This window comes from Vigna unguiculata, chromosome 9 (genome assembly GCF_037176805.1).
Source record: "Vigna unguiculata cultivar grain cowpea cultivar isolate G323 ecotype 2 chromosome 9, ASM3717680v1, whole genome shotgun sequence".
Taxonomy (NCBI): Eukaryota; Viridiplantae; Streptophyta; class Magnoliopsida; order Fabales; family Fabaceae; genus Vigna; species Vigna unguiculata.
In genome coordinates this window covers 13,472,462-13,495,133 of record NC_140800.1, presented here as the reverse complement: position 1 = coordinate 13,495,133, position 22,672 = coordinate 13,472,462, and the positions used below count along the sequence as shown (strand labels likewise).

General features: G+C 34.8%; 1 protein-coding gene across 1 annotated transcript; it reads left to right on the top strand.

Annotated features, from left to right (window-relative positions):
• Nucleotides 1-11,530: 11,530 nt before the first annotated feature.
• Nucleotides 11,531-13,445, top strand: LOC114162689 (transcription termination factor). The gene is made up of 2 exons (XM_028046645.2): nucleotides 11,531-11,721; nucleotides 13,099-13,445. The coding sequence occupies exons 1-2, from the start codon at nucleotides 11,578-11,580 to the stop codon at nucleotides 13,252-13,254; spliced, it is 300 nt and encodes a 99-aa protein (XP_027902446.1). The 5' UTR covers nucleotides 11,531-11,577; the 3' UTR covers nucleotides 13,255-13,445.
• Nucleotides 13,446-22,672: the final 9,227 nt, after the last annotated feature.

Genomic DNA, 22,672 nt, shown 5'->3' with positions numbered 1-22,672 from the left:
ACAAGACTCATGTTGAAAGTGGATGCTTCTGCCTTCGGAATATGCCCTCCTACCTTCAAGTGTAGAGATATCACGTTTCTCTCTCTTTAAGTGTGTGTTTTTGGCTTATGTTAGACCCTCAATTTATAAACTTTCATAATTGGACTGGACCTAAGATTTGGACTTGATTTTGTACATGAATAAATTGTAAGAGATAATCCTTGATATATATCTTTTAATCTTTGGAGATTCCATATCTTTGAATTATTCTTCAATTATTCTAACTTATGATTTGAGTAACTAACTTTGTGGATATATGATATTGTTGATAATCTTTGACTATTCAATATTTCATTCATTTTGTTGATAATCTTCTCAAATCTCTGAGATTTTCACTTATTTGTAAAATATAATCCACATATTTATCTTTTATACTTTTATTGAATAAAATCTAAAATATCACATAAAATCAAAAAATAAAATAACAATAAGATATAAAAATAAATAAAATAGAAACATGATAATGCCAATTATCAAAATACTTTTCACATTATTTAGGATTGGCTTGCTTGAGGCCATATAAATACTTTTCTATTTAGAACATTTGGAGGAATCATAAGAATGTAGCCTAAGGGGAATGATCATATATACATCTTCAATGAGATCCATTTGAAGGAACACAATGTTGCCATCTAATTGTTGAAGTTGTCAATAATTAATTGAGGAGAGAACAATAATAAGGAAAATGGTTTCCATTTTCATCATAGGGTAACAAGTTTCTAAGTAATTTAGTCCTTCAATTTGGGCAAAACTCACAAAACCAATCATGCTTTATAGTGGACCACGATTCTATTTGATCATCATTTGATAAGGTAAAGCCACTTGCAACCAATGAGTGTGACATTAGAAGGCTTGTACATGATGTCCCAGGTTTTATTTAAGACTAAGGCTTCAATTTCAGTGAATAGCCTCAATCTAGTAGAGAAACTACTTCATGATAAATATGAGGCTCTTACCTAGAAGAAAGACTCATTAAATAATGACAATGAGACATAAAGATTCAACAGTAATTGATAACAAACTGAATTAGATATTGGCACTTGGAGGAGGATTGTTTTATTGCTGTTGACAAAAAATTACATAAAAAATTATGAAGGAATAGAGGTGGATTGTTAAGGCTATAAAATAGTAAAGAGGTAGTGGTAGGGATTGTGCATCAGACAGTGTTAGCAAATAGTTGATTGATGGGGATTAAGGATATAAAAAAGAAGAAGGATTGTGTTGGCTTGTTTTAGTTTGCTTTTTGTGTAGTTGAGATTGTAAGGAGGATGCATTAGAAGATGGATTGTAATTATTGGATGGTGTATTGGCACGAGGATGAGAAATGGTGATTTGAAGAATAGTGATAATTGGGCTTGAGTTTGGTTCAAAAGAAAAATTGAATTCATGAAAGAAAACATATCATGATACGAGTGTAGCTTTTGAAATCAAATAAAAGATGAAATGTTTGTTAGTATCATTTGAAAAACAAAAAACACTCCTTAGTGAGAGTGGGCATCAAATGTTTATTGTGGATAAGTTTGTAAGACCCGTGAAAATTAAATAATTAAATAAATAATTAATTAATAAATGCGGGTAGTGGGAGCCTTTAAGGCATTAATTAATGATGTGAAAAAGTATTAGCTTAAGTGGTTAAGAGTACTTTAATTGTGTGAGAGGACTTGGGTTCAAGTTCTATGTATGCCAATTTATTAAAAACTTAAATTTCGTTTTTGGTAATTACCTATTGGTAAGGCACCTTTAAAAGGCAAGAAATTAGGTTAGGAGAAGGGTTTTGCAAAGCTGAAATTGCACTTACCTATTGGTAAGGCACCTTTAAAAGGCAAGAAATTAGGTTAGGAGAAGGGTTTTGCAAAGCTGAAATTGCACTTACCTATTGGTAAGGCACCTTTAAAAGGCAAGAAATTAGGTTAGGAGAAGGGTTTTGCAAAGCTGAAATTGCACTCAGAAAATAGGACACGAATTTTGTTAGAGTAGCAAGGTTTAAACGAGAATTTTGTTAGTAGCAAGGTTTAAACGAGGTTTTTGGAGTTGAATTGAGAAGAACCAAGGAAAGTTTTTAGTGATCAAGGGAAGAGCTTGCAATTTTCAAATTTGGCAAAGGAATTCAGGTTAGGGGAGCTTTACGCGCTAACTTTAATCTTAATTTGATTGGCATGCTAAATAGGGTAATTTTATGCATCGATTAATTTAATTCTGATTGGTATGCTGAATTTGGTATGATTTTGTATGAATTGTTGTATTCCAATTAAAGTGGTGATTCTGGAAAATTTCCAGAAATTGTTTGGTCGGCGAAGAACTGCCGTCAGACGATTCTTTCCTTTTTTAGGCAATTTAGGGTTCTTATTGAGGAACCACCTGCTAGAAATAGTGTAAAATATCCTGTTGAACCATGGTTGACCAAATCTTTGCCCAGAGTTGACTGGTTGACCACTGCTGACTCGTTGACTGTCCAACGAGAGGCTGCCATGTGTCAGAGCAGTCTCTCTCCCAAATCAGATTTCCTTTCCGCAATTAGGGTTTGGTGGTGGTTCTGTGAGTGGTCGTGGCTGCTGCAGATTCCGCGAGTGCCGTTGTAATGGTGGTTCCGAGAGCAGACCTGGTGCAGTAGTGGTGGGTCTGGACGTGTGCGAGAATGGTGCAGGCATGGTGATGTCGACGTGATGCGAAGATGGAGGGGCTGCGGTTCTGGTGTGCGCGCGCTGGTGGTGAGTTTGTGAGGAAGAAGACGCAACGGTGGTTCATGGTGGCGCAGGTGTTGTCGATGGTTCTGGTCGCGGTTTCGGCAAGTTGCGGGCTCGACATAGGCAGGCTCGCGAGAGCGGGTGGTGCTGCCATGGTGGTGGCAGGGGGATGAACGAAGAACACAACTCAGCAGAACTCGTGATGGCTTTGTGATAATGGAGGAAGAAGGAGGTACGACGGATGCAGGTGCTGTCGGAGTTTCTGGAGGTTATTCCGACGAGCTCGAGTGGTGCACCAATGGAGGTTCCGGCAGCGTGGCGATTGGAGAAGACAAGTGCGACGTGTTGGCTGTTGTGGAAGCGATGCCATCGACGACGGCGCAGGGGGTGAACGTGGTTAACGCAATGACCGGCGCTGAGAATGGTGCAGCTTAGTGGCAGTAGGACGCGTCGGAGAAGGCAGTGGCTGCAGTTCCGATAAGCTACGACGGTGGTCAGAGGTGACAGCTACGGAATGGTGTTGGTGCGGAAGAGAGAGAGAAGGAGATTAGGGTAAGGGTTTTGGTTGTGTGAAGGAGAGAGAGTGATGAGGTGGCAGGTTTTGATTGGTGATTTGAGTTAGTGGGGGATTGATGATGTGGCAAACTATGAGTGGTTATTTTAGAGAGTGGGAGATTGAGGATGTGGAAAGCTTTAATTGGTTAATTTAATAAGTGGAGGATTGCCACGTGGCGCAATCTGGTGGACTGGAGTTTAAGTGACATTAGGGGTGCAACTTAGTAAAAGGGAGGGGTGCAAAGCAGAAATTAAAAATTAAATTACAGAAAGGGGTGTAAACCTGAAAACAGGGGGTGCAGTTAGCTCCAGAAATATTTTTTTTTTCAGAAATAGATAATCCAATTGGAAAAAGGGGGTGTAAAAATGAGAATTGGGGGTACATTTAGTACCAGAACTATTTCTCTCTAAAATCCCTATTTTGGGACTTAATTTATGAATTAAAATATTCATTATTTACACTCTTAAGGACCTAAATTAAATTACAGTTGCATTATTAAACTCAATAATACCCAATAATATAGTATGCAACTAAATACAATCTTTAAGCGCAAAAATAATATTAAATTCCCAAAATTTAAATATTGAATGTGAGCCAAGGTTCGACTCATCATACCTTCCAGGCGGTTTGGAAGCGGGCAGCGCCTGGCGATACGTGTCCCCCGCCAGGCGATTTTACTGCAGCAATATTGGTGTGATTGTGTGATATATATATTTGATGAAGGATTGACCCCAACCAAGGATGGAGGCACATGCTTAAGAAGACTAAGCATGTTTAGAAAGGAAGTTCACTAATCCTTCATCCCTTTCATTTGTGTTGTTATTTTTTATTTCCAAAGTTGACTTAGTTGAATCAACTTTAGTTGACTTGTTGACCTTTGACTAGGTTTGACTTGTTGACTATAGTTGACTTGACTTAAGCCAACATGCTAATCTATGTTTATTTGCTTTGTAGGTTAATTAAGAGTAGAAAAGCAATGCTAGGTGGCGTATGGTGATTGAGGAGCATAAATGATGTGGAGGAGAGAGTAAAGCAAAGACATAAAGCATAAAGTAAAAGGCATGAAGCAAGTGTACCTATGTACCTTTTGTCTCCTTTGTTTTTAGCACACTTTGGCTACTTTTTGGAGACATGTGAGACACATTCTTTGTCTCCTTTTGTGCTAGAATGAAATTAGCCTTGCACACACCATAGTTAGGTCTTTTGTCTCTCATTTTTGTAACCTTATTTGACCTAGTTTCTAGAAGCTAGGGTTAGGTTTTTGTAAAGACATCCTTAGGTATCTTTTATTTGCTTAGAGACCCCTAAACTCTTCTATATAAGGGGTGCTCCTAGACATGTAAAAGGGTTGAACATTTTGAAGTAAAAACACTCTTGTGTCTCAACCATTTGTGAGAATTTCCTCCCTAGGGAGTGAATACTTTTAAGCCTTATCTTGCATAGCAAGTGGCGGCACACATCCACTCATCTTCAAGGTTGCCATGGCTTCTAGCCTAGCCTTGTAGTGGCGTGTTTCTCACATTTTTTACCATTTCTTTCCTTTCCATTTTATATTTTCTTCTTCCTTTGAATTATTCTTGGTTTTCTATGGTTTATGTGCTTTCCATTTCCTTTTTGTTTTGAATCAATCCATCATCTTCTTCTTTTGAGCTTTGTGAAAGGAACCTTCACATCTAGATAACGTGCTATCTTAATGTCCAGTGGGGATTTCACTTAGCTTTCTTAATCAACTCACACCATATTCAATAATCTTAAAAAGGAACAAGAGAATCCTTCATCAATATATAACTGTGCAATATTTATATATATGTGTAATTTGTTAGCTCACCCTATCTGCTTATTGTGTTTGGCGATGATTGTGTACGCGGTACACGGGAGCAGATGTTATTGCAGGTGGATCTGATGAGGCCTAGAGACGGAGCGGGGCTAGTTTTGGGAGAAGATTTTATCAGAACTTTTATGAAGTTTTTATGCTTTCAAATAATTTGTAATTATGAATATTCTGGACTTTTGGATAATTACAATCTTATTTATACTTATGAATTTTGGTTTATTGTGAAAGTAATAAAAGTTTTTAATTTTCCCGTGTTTTGGGAATATCAGTTATAATAAATGAATTTTTATTATTTACTTCATTATTTTATTATTTAAATCCGTAATATCCAGTCGGGATGTTACAAAGTTCATAAAGGCACATGTTTGGAATAATAGGAGAGGAACATAGTTAATTGAATAGACAACATGTTTAATAGCATGTGATCGAAAATGTTTAGGGATATTAGATTAAAACTAAGTGTACAAATAACATTAAAAATATGTTAAATGTTTTTTGTTCAACTCTACCATTTTGTTAGGGATTGTAAAAACAACTAGTTTGATGAATAATTTATTTAGAAAATAATAAATCTTTAAGTAAAAGTGTTAGACCATTATTTGAATAAATGAACTTATTTTTGTGTCAAATTGATTTTTAGCAAAGACAACGAATATTTGAACATGTGTTTTGATCTTGGTTTTAGATGTTAATAAAACAACTCAAGTGAGTCTACTATAAGTATCAATAATGTTTAAAGTATATTTGTAACCGTGAATAGAAATAGTGGAAAAAGGACTCTAAACAAATAAAAGGATGTAGAAGCTTTAATAACGTTGGGAGAAGAAGACAATTTTAGTTGTTTTTCTAGAGGAAGAATATTGTTATTTCCATTAACATGTTTGAAATAAAAGGAAATTGATTTCGTAACTCATTGAGATGTTGTTTTAGAAATGCGACCTAACCTAAAATGTCATAGGTTGGTAGAGAAGACAAATGAGGCAATAATGTTGTTGACAGATGAAATGGAGTTGTATCTTTCCCTCTTGTTTTCTAAATCGTAAATTTCTTTTGTCAACTTAGCTCAACTAATCATTTGATAGTTTCCATTTTCTATATTTGACAAGAATTGTAAAAAAAGTTAAATGGGTATTTAAGAGAAGAAATTAATTTTTGATATATATATATATATATATATATATATATATATATATATATATATATATATATATATATATATATAATAAATTTTGGGACATAGAACACATGATGGATAATGCAATTTGGGGGAATTTGACAATACCAACAAATAAACTTTAATAACGACATCATTAGATATATGTATATTAACATGCCTTATTTTTACAAAAGTAATATGATTTGTTGCTCCAAACTCATGATGCATGGAACAAGTAGTGATGACGGTGAGAAAGTGTGTTTACTTGAGTTAAGGTGAAAGTAACAAAGAAAATACTAAGAATTCCATAAAGGGGTTCTTTTGTTTGATTAGAAAAATGTTAGCTTGCTTGGGCCGGATGAGAGTAAACGGTAAGATCTGAGAAAATTAATTAATAAATAAATACGGTTAGTGGGAGCCTTTATGGTAATTGTATGATGTGGAAAAGTACTAGCTCAAGTGGTTGAGAGTACTTGGCCATGTTGAAAGGACTTGGTTTTAAGTCCTATGTATGTCAATTGTGTAATTATTTTCATTGTTTATTATTTTAGTAATATGATTGATCATGATGAGTGATAATATGATCAAAAATTTATAAGAAATTATCACGAAACATGAATTGGTTGAATCGTTGTGAATTGATTTGACATTTGTGTGGTTGTGTGTTTGAACCTTAGTAGACATGAATTAAGGTTCCTTCTTGCCAAAATTCTTTTTGGCATGAATGCGAATGGTCAGACAAACCCTAGCCATAAGAGGGTAGCCAAGAAGGTTGGAAGAATTACCCTAAAACAACCATTGAATGATAATTATACTTAGTTAATGGGAATTTTCGTTTTATGGCCATTAAACTTAATTAAGACGCGTTTAAGAGGCCAATTGAGGGAGAGAAGAAAAGTTTTTGAGACTGGACATTGGAGAGCATTGTGAGGAGTGAAATTCTAGAGAAAAATAGTGTTTAGTGAGTGAAATGAAAGAGCTAAACTGTGGGAGAGATAAGGGAAACCATTGTTTATCAAGGAGGAAATATCACATACTCAATTTTAAGCAAGGAATTCATGTTAGGGGAGCTGGACCTTGCATTTTTTTTATTTGTATTGCTTTTTTATATCATTGCATGTATATTTTAATATGTTAAATTGTGCCAATATGCGTGAGTTCATGTTTTTGAAAATTTCCAGAAACTGTCTGGGGGACCTTCAAAGCCGCCAAGCGACTCATGCCTTTGTTGTGTAAATTATGGGTTTTTGAGAGGAACCGCCTGGCGGTAGGAACAGGTCGCCAGGCGACACAAGCTTTCCAACCTAGTTTTTGGGTTTCTGTATAACCGCCCAGGGGTGATGAACACCCGCCAAGCGACGCGAGTTATTCGACTCAATTTTGATGTTTTGGGGTTTTTGGGTTGATTCTGATCGAGAAAGAATCGAGTTTTATTCATGGGTTGATTGATGGATACTAGAAATTGTGAATTACACTGTTAATGGAGGTTGTTTTGAGAAAATTATAGGAACGTCGTTTTAAGGTTTGGAAATTTGGGGGTTTTATGTTATGAAATTAATTAATGTATGAATTTCGGAAAGAATTGTTAAGCTTACCTTTCATTTGATAATTAGAGCTTCTAAATGTATGATTACATGATTGGATTGCGGAATTAGGCAGAAGAAGGCATTCTGGGATTTTGGGGTTTCTGTAACAGGTGCAACAGAATTTGGGTTTCCCAAAAACTGATGTGCCGCCTGGCAGGACGTAATCTGCCGCCAGGCGACACTGCATGTCAGAGTGGTAGTTTTGTTTCTAGACGTTAGAGGCATAGGGGGAAATCAATGGCGTGTTCTAGAGAGAATAGGACAATGATAGATCACGAGTACCTTGGTGTTGAGGAAGGAAAATACATAAATTATACATAAGTTCTAATTTTAGAAGTAAATTGGAATATGGAGAGTTATGATGTGAGAAATATTTTATTAGAGGTTGAGATACCAGTCATGGTGCATAATTTAATTGCAGTTGGGATATAAGAATTGGGTATTCTCTCTGTGGATACCTTATGAAATGTATGGTTGGATTTTTGGTGAATTATGGATGGTTGAGGCTAGAAATGCAGTAGGTTGATTCATAAAAAGTACTGATTGTAATTTGTGTATTGAGATGGAAACTGTGCTTGAGATACATGTTATCAATGGATGAGGTGTTTCTATGGTTGGGTTTTACTTGTGAAAAGGTCAAAGTGTGAGAATAACTCTTAATGGAAAAACTATGAGAGCATTGTCACTATTTAGGTAATGAGGTTGTTGATTTTAAAGTATGGACCATAGTATATGGTAGTATCAACCAACTTAGAGAGTAAGATGTGATTGCCATAATGGAGTAATGGGTGGAAGCGTTCTACAGGGACTGAAACCAGTAAATTCACTGTACTGGTGTAACACCTGGGGGTGAGGTTGAACCGCTAGGCGAGAGCTACAAAGTAGAAGGGTTTTGGAGCGCTCAACGCTTGGTGATGGGTACATTCCATCAGGCGATACTTGCAAGGACAACGACTCTAGGGGCGCTTGGCGACATGACGCTTCTGCCAGGCGGTTTTCATCTCATTTTTGTCTGGCGAATCTGAGGCAACATGCCTTTTTGCTTTGGATATATATGTCTACAATGCTTTGGTGATACCTTAAAGATCGACTTCCTGGAGTGTTTTTTGAGTTATGGCTCGGAATGGTATCCCTTGAGTTGTGGCTCGGGATAGAGGGTAAACACGTGGTATTCCTTGAGTTGTGGCTCAGAATGACATCTCTTGAGTTATGGCTCAAGATGGCGGATGAACACGAAAAATCCTTTAGTTGTGGCTCGAATTGGCAAGTGTTGCCGGTGTAAGTGTGCCAGTTGTGGCTTGTACGGATGGCTCCAGAAAGATTGTCCTCCTCGGTATTTAACCGACAAGTTTGGTAGTCTAGGGATATTACGAACTATACTTCGTATTCAGAACTCCACTTGGCATTATGGAGTGTGGTCTGTAGCAGGTTTCCCGCACGTCTTCTACAAGTTGTGGCTTGTAGGTGTTGCAGCAAGGACATCTTGAGGTATTCATCTAAAGCCGTAGAACATAGATAACATGGTGGTGGCCATGTGGTATGGAATCAAAGGATGGAGTTCCTTTGATAAGTGTATTCATATTTATATTTTGAATTGTCTATGTGTTTATCCGTTAGCTCACCCTATCTGCTTGTGTTTGGCAATGATCGTGTAATGCATTACAACGTAGCAGATGATGTTACAAGTGGTGCTGGTGAGGCATAAAGCCGGAGATGGGCTAACTTGGGAGAATTATTTTTATAGCATTTACTGATTTTTACTCTTATGTATTTGAGAACAATGTTTTATTGGTTTTTGAATTGTAGTATTGGTATTGGAATTTGAATTTTATATCTGAACGAGTTAATAAAGGTTTTAAATTTTCCCGTGTTTTGGGAAGATAAGTTATAATGTGTTTATTTCTATTTTATTTCATTTTAATTAATAATATCCAACTAGGATATTACATAAACCATGATTCATTTGGGTCCGCCTCTATTGTTACATGTGAATTCTCAAAAGATGCTTATTGGACAACATTATTAACAAAAGGAAGTACCATGTCATTGTAACTATCAATGTTTTTGAAGTAAGGACTTTTGAGGTAGAAAGGATGCCCAATAGGTTAACCATGTTTGTCATAGCATGCATTACTGATGTGACTAGTGCGTTTGTAGTTGGAGTTGTGTTTGGAAACTCCATTTGGAAGGAGAACTCTATCAAGGTCTTTGCCATAAAAGGAAGAACAACAACATTGACAAATGAATTGGCTCCCTCGACGATTAACAAAAATTAACATTCTTGTCGAACTAATATGGAGAAAACAAGATACATAGAAGAAATATATAATCAAAAAGCAAGATTTAAGAGTATACCACTAAGAAACGTTCATTGAGACCCTTCAAAAAGCATATAATGATATCTTGTTAATAATAAGTTTTGGAGGGGAAAAGGTAAAAGTTGTCTTACTTCTCCCAAAGAGATTTGAGGGAGATGTAGTAGTTGGAGGAAGACCTAAATCCTTAATGAAGGCTATGGGTATCTTCGTATAACTCTATAATGTGAAGCAACTTACTCTAGAGAAAAAATTCCTAAAAATTAGAGATGTGAAAATGGGTTCTAACCTGTTAGCCAACCCAACTCACCATAGGTTCGAATTGGGTTGGATTGAAAAAATTTCACTTTTTTTGAAAGTGGGTTGAACTGAACCCGACTCACTTAATCCACGGAAAACATGTTCAAGCCGGATTGAAGGTGGGTCACTTAATCCACCAACAAATTTTTACAATTTTTTTAATTATTTACTACTTCTAATTACATAGGTTCATAATTTCATATTTTTAAATATTAGAATGTTGTTCTATAATATTTGAATAGTTTGAATGTTTGATTTATTTGTTTGCGAAGTTATATACGTTGATACTTTAATTTTTAACTACTATCTTTATAATAATAGTTCGAGAATTAAATGATGACTTTGATTCCATTATTATAACAAATAAATTGAGTTAATTCACTCTCATTATAATGCAATAAATATATAAAATAAATTAAAAAAAAATTGTAAGTGATCCAACACACTAACCCGTGATGGGTCAAGCCAGATTACAAAATTTTTGACTCATCAAAAAAATGAACCGAGTTGAGTTGATCATTTTTTAGCTCAACCCATGGTGAACTAACCCATATGAGCCAGATTGATTCAATTTGACATTTCTACTAAAAATTAGACCAAATTTTAGTAACATAATCAAAATATTAGATAGTTGTACTCTAAATGGAGGGAGACAAAAGCAAAAGAAAATGAGTATAATCAATAGACAAAGAGCAAAATAATATGAATATAATCGATTCATGTATTGTACTATTTTCAAGAAGGACACAATGGATCTTTAGGAGAAAGAGCAAATATATGAAATCCATCAAAAATTCATTTTACTTTTTGAAACAAAGTCATTAGAAAAAAATCAAGAGTAGAAATGCTTACTACTCCCGATAAGAATCGGAGCAAGGATGAAGAAATAATTTAAGCCATTTGATGCTTTTAATGATCGAATAAATAAATTCACTTTGAAGAAAGAAAAAAAAAAGAGTGATCCATTAATCAATTTCATAATAAACTAAATATATGAAAAAATTTGATAATTAATATATTTTAAATTATGTAACATTTTTTATTATTTGTTGATAAATAACAAGTGAGATGAAATAGAGACGTTGGAGCGTGAGTGAGGAAGAAAAGATGTTACAGTTTCCGGCATACATGACTCAGTACCCACTCTCCACCAGGACTATTCCGACGTCGTTTCTTCTACCCTCTCAGTGGCCCCATCCCCAAAACGAAGAACTCCTCCTCGCCATGGAAGAGTCCGATTTCGAAGAAAAGGTCATTTCTTTTGGCTCTACCCCCCATCCTTTCTCTTCTGTTAACTCTCTTCATAACATTCTGTTTCTAACGCCATATAAATTCCTTCAAAACGGTATCTTTTGGGTTGTACTCTGTCACTTTTATACACATCTTTGCACACATTTTTTTTCTAGGTTTCTAATGTATCTAATCAAATGATTCGGAATTTGGGATTACAGAGGCGTGTAGGGATTTTATCATATGGTACATACGAATTATGATGTGATTAAAGGTTTAGATTTTTCCTTCCTTGAATTTCTGTCGCGCAATTTGAACATGATTAACTATGGTTGAGCAGCATATATGTAATAAAAAACATTAGTGTGAATAAGTGGTCATAACCGGGAATTCACAAATGAGAATTATTACACATGATTTTCTGCAAATATGTTAATCTAAACACACATGTCTGAAATTTATGACAAAATTCTTCTCTCTCCTTCCAGAGAGGTATAATAGGTGGAATATTTTGTTTCTTGGTTTTGTTCACATAATTAGGTTGTTAGCATCTTTCTCTTAAAATTTCATATCTTAGGGAAAGACAGTTTAGTGGGTAAAATCTGCCAACTAAGTTTGGCCCAAAAAGATGGTTGGATGCCTTACGCTTGTTGATCTGACCACTGTTTGGTTTTTAGTTGTGTTAAGCTTTTTGGAGAGAGGCAAAGCCTAGTTTAATGATCACTATCTCTGGTTAATGGAATTAATCTCGGACTTCAACTTAGGAGTGGATTATACTAAGTGCATGTTTGGCTTTTAGTTTCATGGCCCAGAAATATGTTCACAAGTAAAACATGAAAAATATATTGTTTTGAATTGAGCCTGATTTAAACTCAATTTAAAGAACATCTGTTCTATTACAAAATGAACTCTGTCCTAACTTAAGTTTACAAACTTTAATCCAAACATAGCCTAAGGGTATGTTTGGAATGAAGTTTGCAACATGGGTGTTGTTTTCTCACTACATCTATATGAAACAATAGAAAGTAGCTTCTGGATCATTGAGTCTTGTGGATGTGATTTTTGGTAAGGATGTGGCGTGAAAACGCCATACCAAACACACAAAAGCAAATAAAATCTCCTCAGACATTTTTCCACATTAGCACCTAGCTCTTTCTTGAACTTAGCTACATGGCTCTCCTCTCATGGTTTTGACTAGAAGCCATACATGTAAAGAAATCTTCCACATATACATCATGCATTTGAAAAAGGCCTGGATTATCCATTTACATAAGGCAGTGTTCACTTAAGAAGATAGTAGGTTACAAGGTGCAATTCAGTGTGTTCTTTGAATTTTTTTTTTCATATTGTTCATCGACTCATACTCATGCCTGTCATTGTCGTCATGAATCATTGCAGTGCAATGAGATTAGGAAGATGAACAGCAACCTCATTGTGATAGGGAAAACCACAAACGAAAATGATAAAGAAGATTTTGACAATGAGGCAGATGATGATGATGCTGACAATGTAGAGGAATCTGAGGGTGAAGAATTTGAGCAAGAAACTGGTTGAGAAAGTTACACATCAGTGGCCACTTATATTCTGTTTGTATTATTTGGAACTGCTAGGCCAAATCTTTTGTATTGAGTTTTTCTTCTATTCGGTCTTTGGACCTAGTATTAACCATTGGCTTATCATTCATATAGAACTTTGTATTATATGTGTTCCTCTTTTGTGCTTCATTAAATATTTTTAACCTTCAAGTAGCCTAGCCATTGTTTAACAATATCATGAGCTAAATTCAGATGAAAAGATGAGTCAAATGTTAGTTGTCTGTCCCTTCCCCTTTTCTGAGCTTTTACTTCACTTTGGTGTATTTAACTGAAGAAATAGAGAGCAGTTAAAACTTAAACTGGTCAATGACAGACACACACACATTATGAAACAGAAAACCTTAGAAAACAAATAAGGATTTGTCTATCTTTGTACACCCAGCATCTCTTGCCATCATAAACTATTTCTTACAAAATAAACTATTTGAAGTAATTTCATGTATATGCTCTTCTGCTCTCATTCAATGGATTGAAGAAGTAAAGAAACTTGGGTATTCTGTGTAACAGGGGCAATGTCTAAGCACTTACAACTTTTCTATAAAGTTGGCCATTCTCTGTTGGGGTTGCTAAGGATTTTTTTTTACCATATCAACTTTTGAGTCTTGACAAACAAAAGCCATCTCTTGGTGTGTGTTTGCTTTTTGATGATTTACTGTATAACGAGATGGATTTGCGGGTGACGGGTTTGTTTGTTTTCATATATTTGAAGCGATTTGTTGGAGCGCATTTGTGAGAGAGTAAGACAATTTCATCATCGTCGTATTGATATCAAGATTTACGAGTATTTGATGTACATATAACGTGAAATGACGATTCTACCTCTTGAAAATTGATTCCTCACTCATTGGAGCCCATTATGTTTTATGGGAATCGATTCTCCACCCAATTCCATATATGCTGCAGGGTTATCCGAAAGGCTCACCACATAATAATATTTATTTTATTTACCTTAAATCTTATCTTTAATTTTAAAATAAGCGTACTGTTTATTTTTATGGATTATTAATATATGAAAATATTTAGTTTTTCCAATAAAAACTATTATTCTATAGGGTAAAAGAGTAATAATAACAATAATAATAACTCATTTCATTTTAATTTTAATTTCATTTTTCCAATTTTAACTTTTTTTTTAATTTAAATAACTTCAATTCTATTTTAATATAATTTCAATAATTTACATTTAAATTTATATGACATTTATCTATCTTTAAGGGTAAAATGATAATCACTTAATTTTATCCATCGAAACATTTTTTTAATCTATCATACCCATCCCATCGTACTCAAATCATATCATATTTTTCTTAAAACAAACAACACCACAATTCTCTTTTCATCCCCTCAAATTCATTTACTTACCCTCTCTCAAATTATCCACTAAATCTAAACATAAAAGTCATTTACTAGTTGTACACATAGAAAGGTGTGGAACCCTCCCCAATGTAGAAGAAGAAGAGGAAGGTGAGGATGCTTCCCTTTCCAATAATTAAAATACTAATAATAAGTATTAGTAATAAAATATAATAAATATTTGTTTTTATATATATATATATATATATATATATAAATATTTTTATTTTTTATTTAAAAAAATAGTTTATATATATATATATATATATATATATATATATTAAAAGCATATTTAAATATATAAATATTTTTTTATGATTTTAATTGAATAATTCATGTTTTTAGTTGGATAAATTAAAATAATTATTACATTTACATGTTAAATTACTTTATTATTATAACTTAATTTGTAAGTGTTAGTGATTTAAATTATAATACTATTACATATTTAATCTTTAAAAAAATATCATATAGAAAATTTAAACTTTTAAATTATTTTTATTTTTATTTTTAATTAAGAAAAAGGCAAACATGCTAGGGAGTTGGCTTGTTTTTTGCTTGTCAATTTGGTAGGTTAGGCGAGTCGGGCCAAAACGAATTGGCGGGTTAAAAATTCCAACCAGACCCACTCCATTTTGATGGGTTGGTAGGTCGACCCATATGGAACGACCCATTGTGCCACCCCTAACTTTCACCTCTCTTTTCTATCAATTTCACTCCCCCAAATCCATTTATAGAAACAAACACAACATTATAGTTGAGATTATCTTGTTCATGATCTTTAAAAGGGAATAACAACAAAAAGAAGTGAGTGATGGTAACAGTAATTTTACCTTTTATGTCCACTACTCTTATTGGGTGAAGGATGGTCTTGCTAGGCGACACACGAACTGGAAGAGGGTTGTCGAGCGACATCGACACTGAGATGTCAAATTTGGGTTTTTATTCATGTTTTTTGCAAGCATTTTGGCTCATATTTCCACTCTCACAATTTCTCTCCACCTTGTGTGACTGAGAGACATATGGAAGCTGTTAAGGATGCTGAAAAGCTCTCAATTTTCCTCCTTGGATCTCCATCTACTTCCATGGTTCTTTGATGCTTAAAAAGAGAGATGGACTGCGAATTGGAGGTTAAAATGCAAATGGGAGGCGTGATTGGAGCATGAAGCAACTGCTTGGTGCCTTGGGAAAGGTCCTCCATCTTCTCTTTGGTTTTAATTTCTTCCCTAGTTCTTCAATTTATACGCTCTACGTTCTCCACCATGAAGAGTTAAACATAATTGTTGAGATTAGATGTAATAAATCGAGTTTTCATGTATTTGTGTTGTTAATACATTTGCTTTTCCAATTCAAGTTAGTATTTTGCTTTTGTGCTTAAGGTTTGATCACCCATGGCTAGACTATTGATTATTGAATTGTAGGAAAATATCTTTTACGACCTAGAATTGAAACAAAGTACCTAATGAAGCTTGTATATAGGGATGAATCAGGATTCATTATCAATATTAAGACTCATGATATTAAGGCTTGTTTGCTTGAGGATTCAAGAAATTGGAACTTAATAAGGAATCGTAAGCTCAAGTTGATAAGGGATTAAGATTGGAGTAAGTTTGTGAGTTGATTTTAACATGAAATTGGAATTAAGATGATTAAATATGCATGAGAGTAAACTTGTTTTCAAATATGCTCTAAATTTTTTGTCGCATTTAGAGTTAAACAAAACCCAAATAATCCCTCTAATGAAGTATACAGAAATTTATTGAAACCCTAACCCCCTTAGGGTTTTCTTTTTCTCCTTTCTATAGAACAATTACTGATTAAATCAATAATCTAAGGTTTCTATAACCCCTTTTTCCCTTTTATATAAAATCCCCTTTGGGTTTCTCCCCTTTTGTAACACAGAACACAATATACAGAAATACACACAATTTTCTTACCTTTCCACGCTTGCTCTCTTCTAGAGCTTTGCTTTGCCTCACGCCCCAGATTTGTAGCTCCCTCTTTGATGTAGTCATCTTCTTATTCTCCAACTCTCTCTCTTTTCTCTGCCAGCCATGACGCTCACTCTTACTCATGCTGATATGAGAGGAAGAGTTGTTCTGGTACTTGAATATGGTACCATAGTAGGTTTTTAAACCTGTTGTGCTTCCGCAAAACTCTATCCTCTACCAAGAAAGTGATTCATGGCATTTTTCTTGAAAAATCATGGATGGAAAATCTGAAACAAAGCTGGAAAACACCTGCCAAAAGGCCGATAGTTTTGATCTTGACCAATCCCTCATACCCACCAGTCCCTACTACCTACATCCTGGAGAAAATCCAGGTTTGGTTCTAGTTTCTAATGTTTTAAATGATCCTAACTATGTTTCTAGGAGCATGAACATGTAACGTGCCTTGCTCTCCAAGAACAAGCTGAAATTTGTCAATGGCAGCATTAAAACCCCTCTTCCAACTGATCCAAGTTATGAAGCCTTAAAAAGATGCAATGTGATGATTTTCTCATGGGTTATGAGAACCTTCACACCATATATTGCAGAGAGTGTAATGTACATAAATTATGCTAAGGAATTATGGGGTGAATTAAGGGAAAGATTTTCCCAAGGAGACTACTTTCAAATTTTCGATCTCCTACAAGCGATCCATTTCTGATCTCTTTGTATCCTTGTACCTTATTATTTAGATTTTAAAGGTTAAAATTGGATTCATACTTCTACTAAACATCAGTAACTTTCCCTATCAAACTGAAGGTGGTGGTGAAAGAGATGATGTTCTTGTTATCCCACTTATAGAGGAGAAAATTTTCTTATTAGCGTGCTTCATGAAGGAGATAGGGTTAATGAAGATCCTTTTAGTTTGAATGATGTATATTAAATGAATTAATTTGAATGAACTATTAAGATGAATTTTGTAAACTTATGTTTGATTAAGTATTGACAAGAGATTAATTTTATTTTCATGGATGTGTGTTTGATATATATTATGTTTCTATAAAAAGTAAAATCTACAACATGTTACGATTTCACAATTTACGATTATATGAATCATTTACAATCCTAAGCATAATCTCGATTTTAACAACCTTAATCTTTATATATGTGAAAAAATGTGAAATTTTTTGGTTAATATAAACAAAATCATGCACTTAATGAAACATAACAAGTCACTTTTATTGTTTTCAATGAAAATGTATTAAATAACGCGGTTGTCACCTTGATAACTTTCATATCATCATCATCTAAAACAATTAAGGAATTATCCCTTTCACCATAAATGATGGAATTATCCTTATTTTCCAAAATGTTTTCGATAATAATAATAATAATAATAATAATAATTAGTCATTTTATATTAATTATAAAATTATTTTTATTTTGTATTAACCATATAATCTCACATTTCTTTTTAACATGTGGAGTTAAGTAATTAAGATGAAAAGACAATATAACAATTGCATACTTTTAGAAAAAAAAAATTAAATAAAATGATAAGAATTTAATTGAAAACTATAAAATTTTTGAGTAATTGAATTAAATATTTATAACAAAAATTTAATTAAAAATATCTATATTTATAACATACTTAAAACTGAATTAAATTTAAATATAATTTATCCGTAGAAAAAGTGTTTATTAATTATAAGAACTTAATTACAATATAATTATTTATTTACGATAAATTATAGTATGTAGATATACGAACAAATATTTATTTTATACAATGAGACAAAAATAAAGTTTTTTTTTTTGGTTAACAAGTAGTCTCACTGTATTTTATCTTTAGTAAGATACTTCATTCTATCATCTCATAATAATAATTTTCTAAACTTTTGCTTAAACTTCACAATAATAATATACTTATCATCCTCACTATCATAGAATAAACTATTAAATTGAATATATATATATATATATATATATATATATATATATATATATATATATATATATATATATATATATATATATATATATATATATATATATATATATATATATATATATATATATATAAATATAAAGTAGTCCCTTGTCCAAAAAGGTTAATCCTTGAGAAAGGGTACAAGAGTCGTCTTAAATTGCATCCTAGCATGATTAAGATGTACCAAGATCTCAAGGAGACCTTCTGGTGGCAGTGAATGAAGAAGGATGTTGCACAGTTTGTATCAGCCTTTTTGACATGTCAAAAGGCAAAGGTGGAGCATCAGAGGCCTGGTGGAATTCTACAGCCCTTAGAGATACCGATGTGGAAATGGGATAACATCTCGATGAATTTCGTGACCCATTTGCCACAAACTTTTAGGGGGCATGACACCATATGGGTTATAGTGGATCGATTGACTAAGACTGCCCATTTCTTGGCGATGAACTTGAGGATGTCCATGGCCAAGTTGGCCCAGCTGTACATTAAAGAGACCATGAGGTTGCATGGAGTACCTTCGAGTATAGTCTCTGACAAAGATTTGCGATTCACTTCCCGGTTTTGGCAGACCTTCTAGAGTGCTTTGGGTAGTAAGCTAACCATGAGTTCAACATACCATCCTCAGACCGATGGCCAATTAGAGAGAACGATCTAGTCACTCGATGACTTGTTGAGAACATGTATACTGGATCACTTGGGTGCGTGGGATGAAGTTTTACCTCTGATAGAGTTCACCTACAACAACAGTTTTCATGCGAGCATTGGCATGGCGCCATATGAGACTCTTTATGGCAGAAAGTGTAGGACTCCTCTGTGTTGGTATCAAGATGGGGAAGCAGTGCTTGTCAAACCTGAGTTGTTGGAGCAAACCACTGAGAAAGTGAAAATGGTGAGGAACAGAATACAGGCCTCGCAGAGTAGGCAGAAGGCTTATGCGGATCGTAGGAGGAGACCTTTGGAATTCGCTGCTGAAGATCGTGTGTTCTTGAGGGTGACCCGAACCACTGGTGTGAGAAGGGCTATCCGCTCAAGGAAGCTCTCTCCTAAGTTCCTTGGCCCTTATCAAATCTCGAGGAGGATTGGGCCGGTGACGTACGAGATAGCTTTGCCTCCTCAGTTGGCAAATCTCCATATGATATTTCACGTGTCACAGCCGAGAAAGTATGTGTTTGACCCGTCTCACGTATTGGAGGTCGAGAATGTACAAATCAGGGAGGATCTCATTATGGAAGTGCCACACGTGGCTTTAGAGGATAACAAAGTTGAGGAACGTCGGGGAAAACCAGTCAGTCTTGTCAAAGTCATCTGGGATCGAAGGACATGTGACTCTACTTGGGATTAGAGGAGGATATGAGGAAGTCACATCCGCATCTGTTTTCCTGGTAAGCTTTCATTTTCGAGGTCAAAAATTTTTGTTGTTGGGGAGAATGTAAGGCCCAATTATTTCTACTCTAATATTTAAGGGTTGGCCTTAAATCCGTTTGGCCTAAGGGCTGGCCCATAGGGTGCTAAGGCCCCTATAGCAACCTAACCCCTCTCATTTCAGCTTACTTGCCAAAATCAGTACTCTCACACTCTCTTATTTTCTCCACAGAGGCTCTGCTAAGGTTTAGCCCTTGGTTCACTTCAAGCTAGCTCAATCTCGTATCTACTCCACGTAAGTTGTATCTCACTCACATTCTTCCATTCCTAGCTTGTTTTCGTGACTCCAATGGAGGGTCATTGTTATAACCTCATTCCCTATTTGTCCATCATTTTTCTAGCTCACTAAACTATCCTAGGAGTTGTGGTGCTTATCTGTTCGTACTCACAACCCCCACAGTAGCATTTCCAAGTAAGGGAAGCTAGGGTTTCGACATTTGATGTGTTTTTGCTTGCTCTTCAGTTCTGTTTCGTGTTTATGGTGTGTGTATGTTGCTTAATATGATATGATAGTATATTCCATGTTGTTCTGGGTGAATTTGTGTACGGGCCTGCGTGAACAGTAGAGGAGATCTGATAATCTCGCCCAAGCGAGTGGAGCTCGCCTAAGCGAGGGTATCAGAAAATCCCTCCCAAGTGTTGCGTGAGTTGTCGCTCAAGCGACGAGCTCTAGTCTTAAGTGAGAGGTCATCTCGCTCAGGCGAGGAGGTCTCGCCTCAGCGAGAGAACGTGACAGCATCATTGTTCCCTCTTCGAGCTCTCGCCTAGGCGAAGGGAGCTCGCCTGAGAGAGAGAGAACACTCTCGCCTGAGCAGGACTCTTTTGCTTGAGCGAGAAGCTGGGCATGAATGCACTGGGTTCTGTTTTCTTCTCTGTCATGGTATGTTTGCCACATGTTTGGGTGAATTAATATGTTAAAAGCATGGGATGAATGATGTGCATGTATGGGATTGGTTCATGGATCGAATATGATGAGTTTTGTATGGATTTGATATGGGATATGAATGAAGGTTGGTTATAAACTTTGGCATGAGATTGGTATGCATGATAAATACCTATTTGGTTGGTGAAACATGATTTGTATGTGGTTAGGACGCAATTCCATGATAGTTTCATGGTGGTGCCTCATTGGTTAGGATGTAATTCCATGAGTCTCTAGGTGAGACCTCATAGTGGTGCCTCAGTTGGTTGGGATGTAATTCCATAACCCTTGTTAGTGGGAGTTCATGGTGGTGCCCCATCTATATAATTTAGTAAGGATTCAAGGTAAGGTTGCATCCTGACACTCTAAAGAGTCAGTTAGTCTCACATAGAGCGTACTGACCTTAGTGGTAAGAGTAGTAGGAGACCTGAAACTCATTAAGAGATAATCTTGTGTGTAGGGGATAAAACATTGTAACATTTAGCTCGGTAGAGCAGCTCGGTAGAGCAGGAAAGGCCACCACAAGTGCAAGCATCTGCTGAATTCGATTAATTATATGTATTCGGATGAGTCGTGTCTGAGTCTGAGTGTATTGTTTGCAAGTCATAACATGATTGGTTGGCTTATGCATCTTGAACTATAAAATTGTATGTAACTGTATGATAAATCATTTTCTGCTCTAGCTTACCCTTTTGTTTGTTGTATGTTCTATTTGTGTGATTTTCTCTTTTTACGATGATCATCAATTTATTGATGTGAGTAGATGTGAGAAATCCTCGTGGTCAACAGGAAAATGGTGACTCCACTGCATAGCCTGCTGGGTTGGATTCCTTTTGCTTGGGTTTTTTTTAGGACTACGGTTCATGTATTGGCTTGTCTCTGGACTTCATTTTGAATTACTGTTGATTCTTACTATACTTTGTTACTAGCATCATAGTGTGCCTTAATCATTTCTTGTTCCTTTTGGGATAACTGTAAAAATAGCGTTTATATTTCAAGACCGTGCTTACTAATCATATGTGATATTTCTTTTAATTAATGTTATTAATTAAATAGGATGTTACAAATGCATAATTCAACTAATAATGTTATTTTGCCTTTTTTATTTAATTACAGCACACCCTGTCTTAATATAAACTTTTCATCAACCAACAATATCTAACTTCATGTTTGTTAATACTAATCAATACAATTACATTGACTTTGATCATTTTTAAAATTGTTAAATTGCAAACTAAAAGAACACCATTCCGTCTATTTTGACTCGTTTCGTATTGGGCTGTGTACTAAAACACGTGTCATTAGTCTGTAAGAGAAGTCTGAACACACATTTTGAAAACTTCAATGTCAAGTTCCTTATATGTTACGTTGTTGTTTGTTATTCTCTTCTCAAAGACTTGCTATCAGAGAATTCCCTTTCACACGCAAAAACCCTAAAATACCATCTTCTCACTAATTGTATACCCACCATATAGATTCCACTCTCTCAGATTCCCATCTAAGACTCAAAAACTTTAATATTAACTAAATTGATTATCAAGTCAATATAGGAAACAATGTTTTTTATATATTTTGAGATAGTGTAGTCCTCAATAAATATATGAAATTAAGAGATGAAGAAGGTGATAATGAAATTCGAATCTTTGAAAATTTAATACGAAAATTGTTTGATTAATCGAAGGTTAACTTTTATCTCTAAAGAAAGCAACAAGTTTAATAAATGTTAGTTAGATAAATGTATCGAGAAAGAAACATGATACAT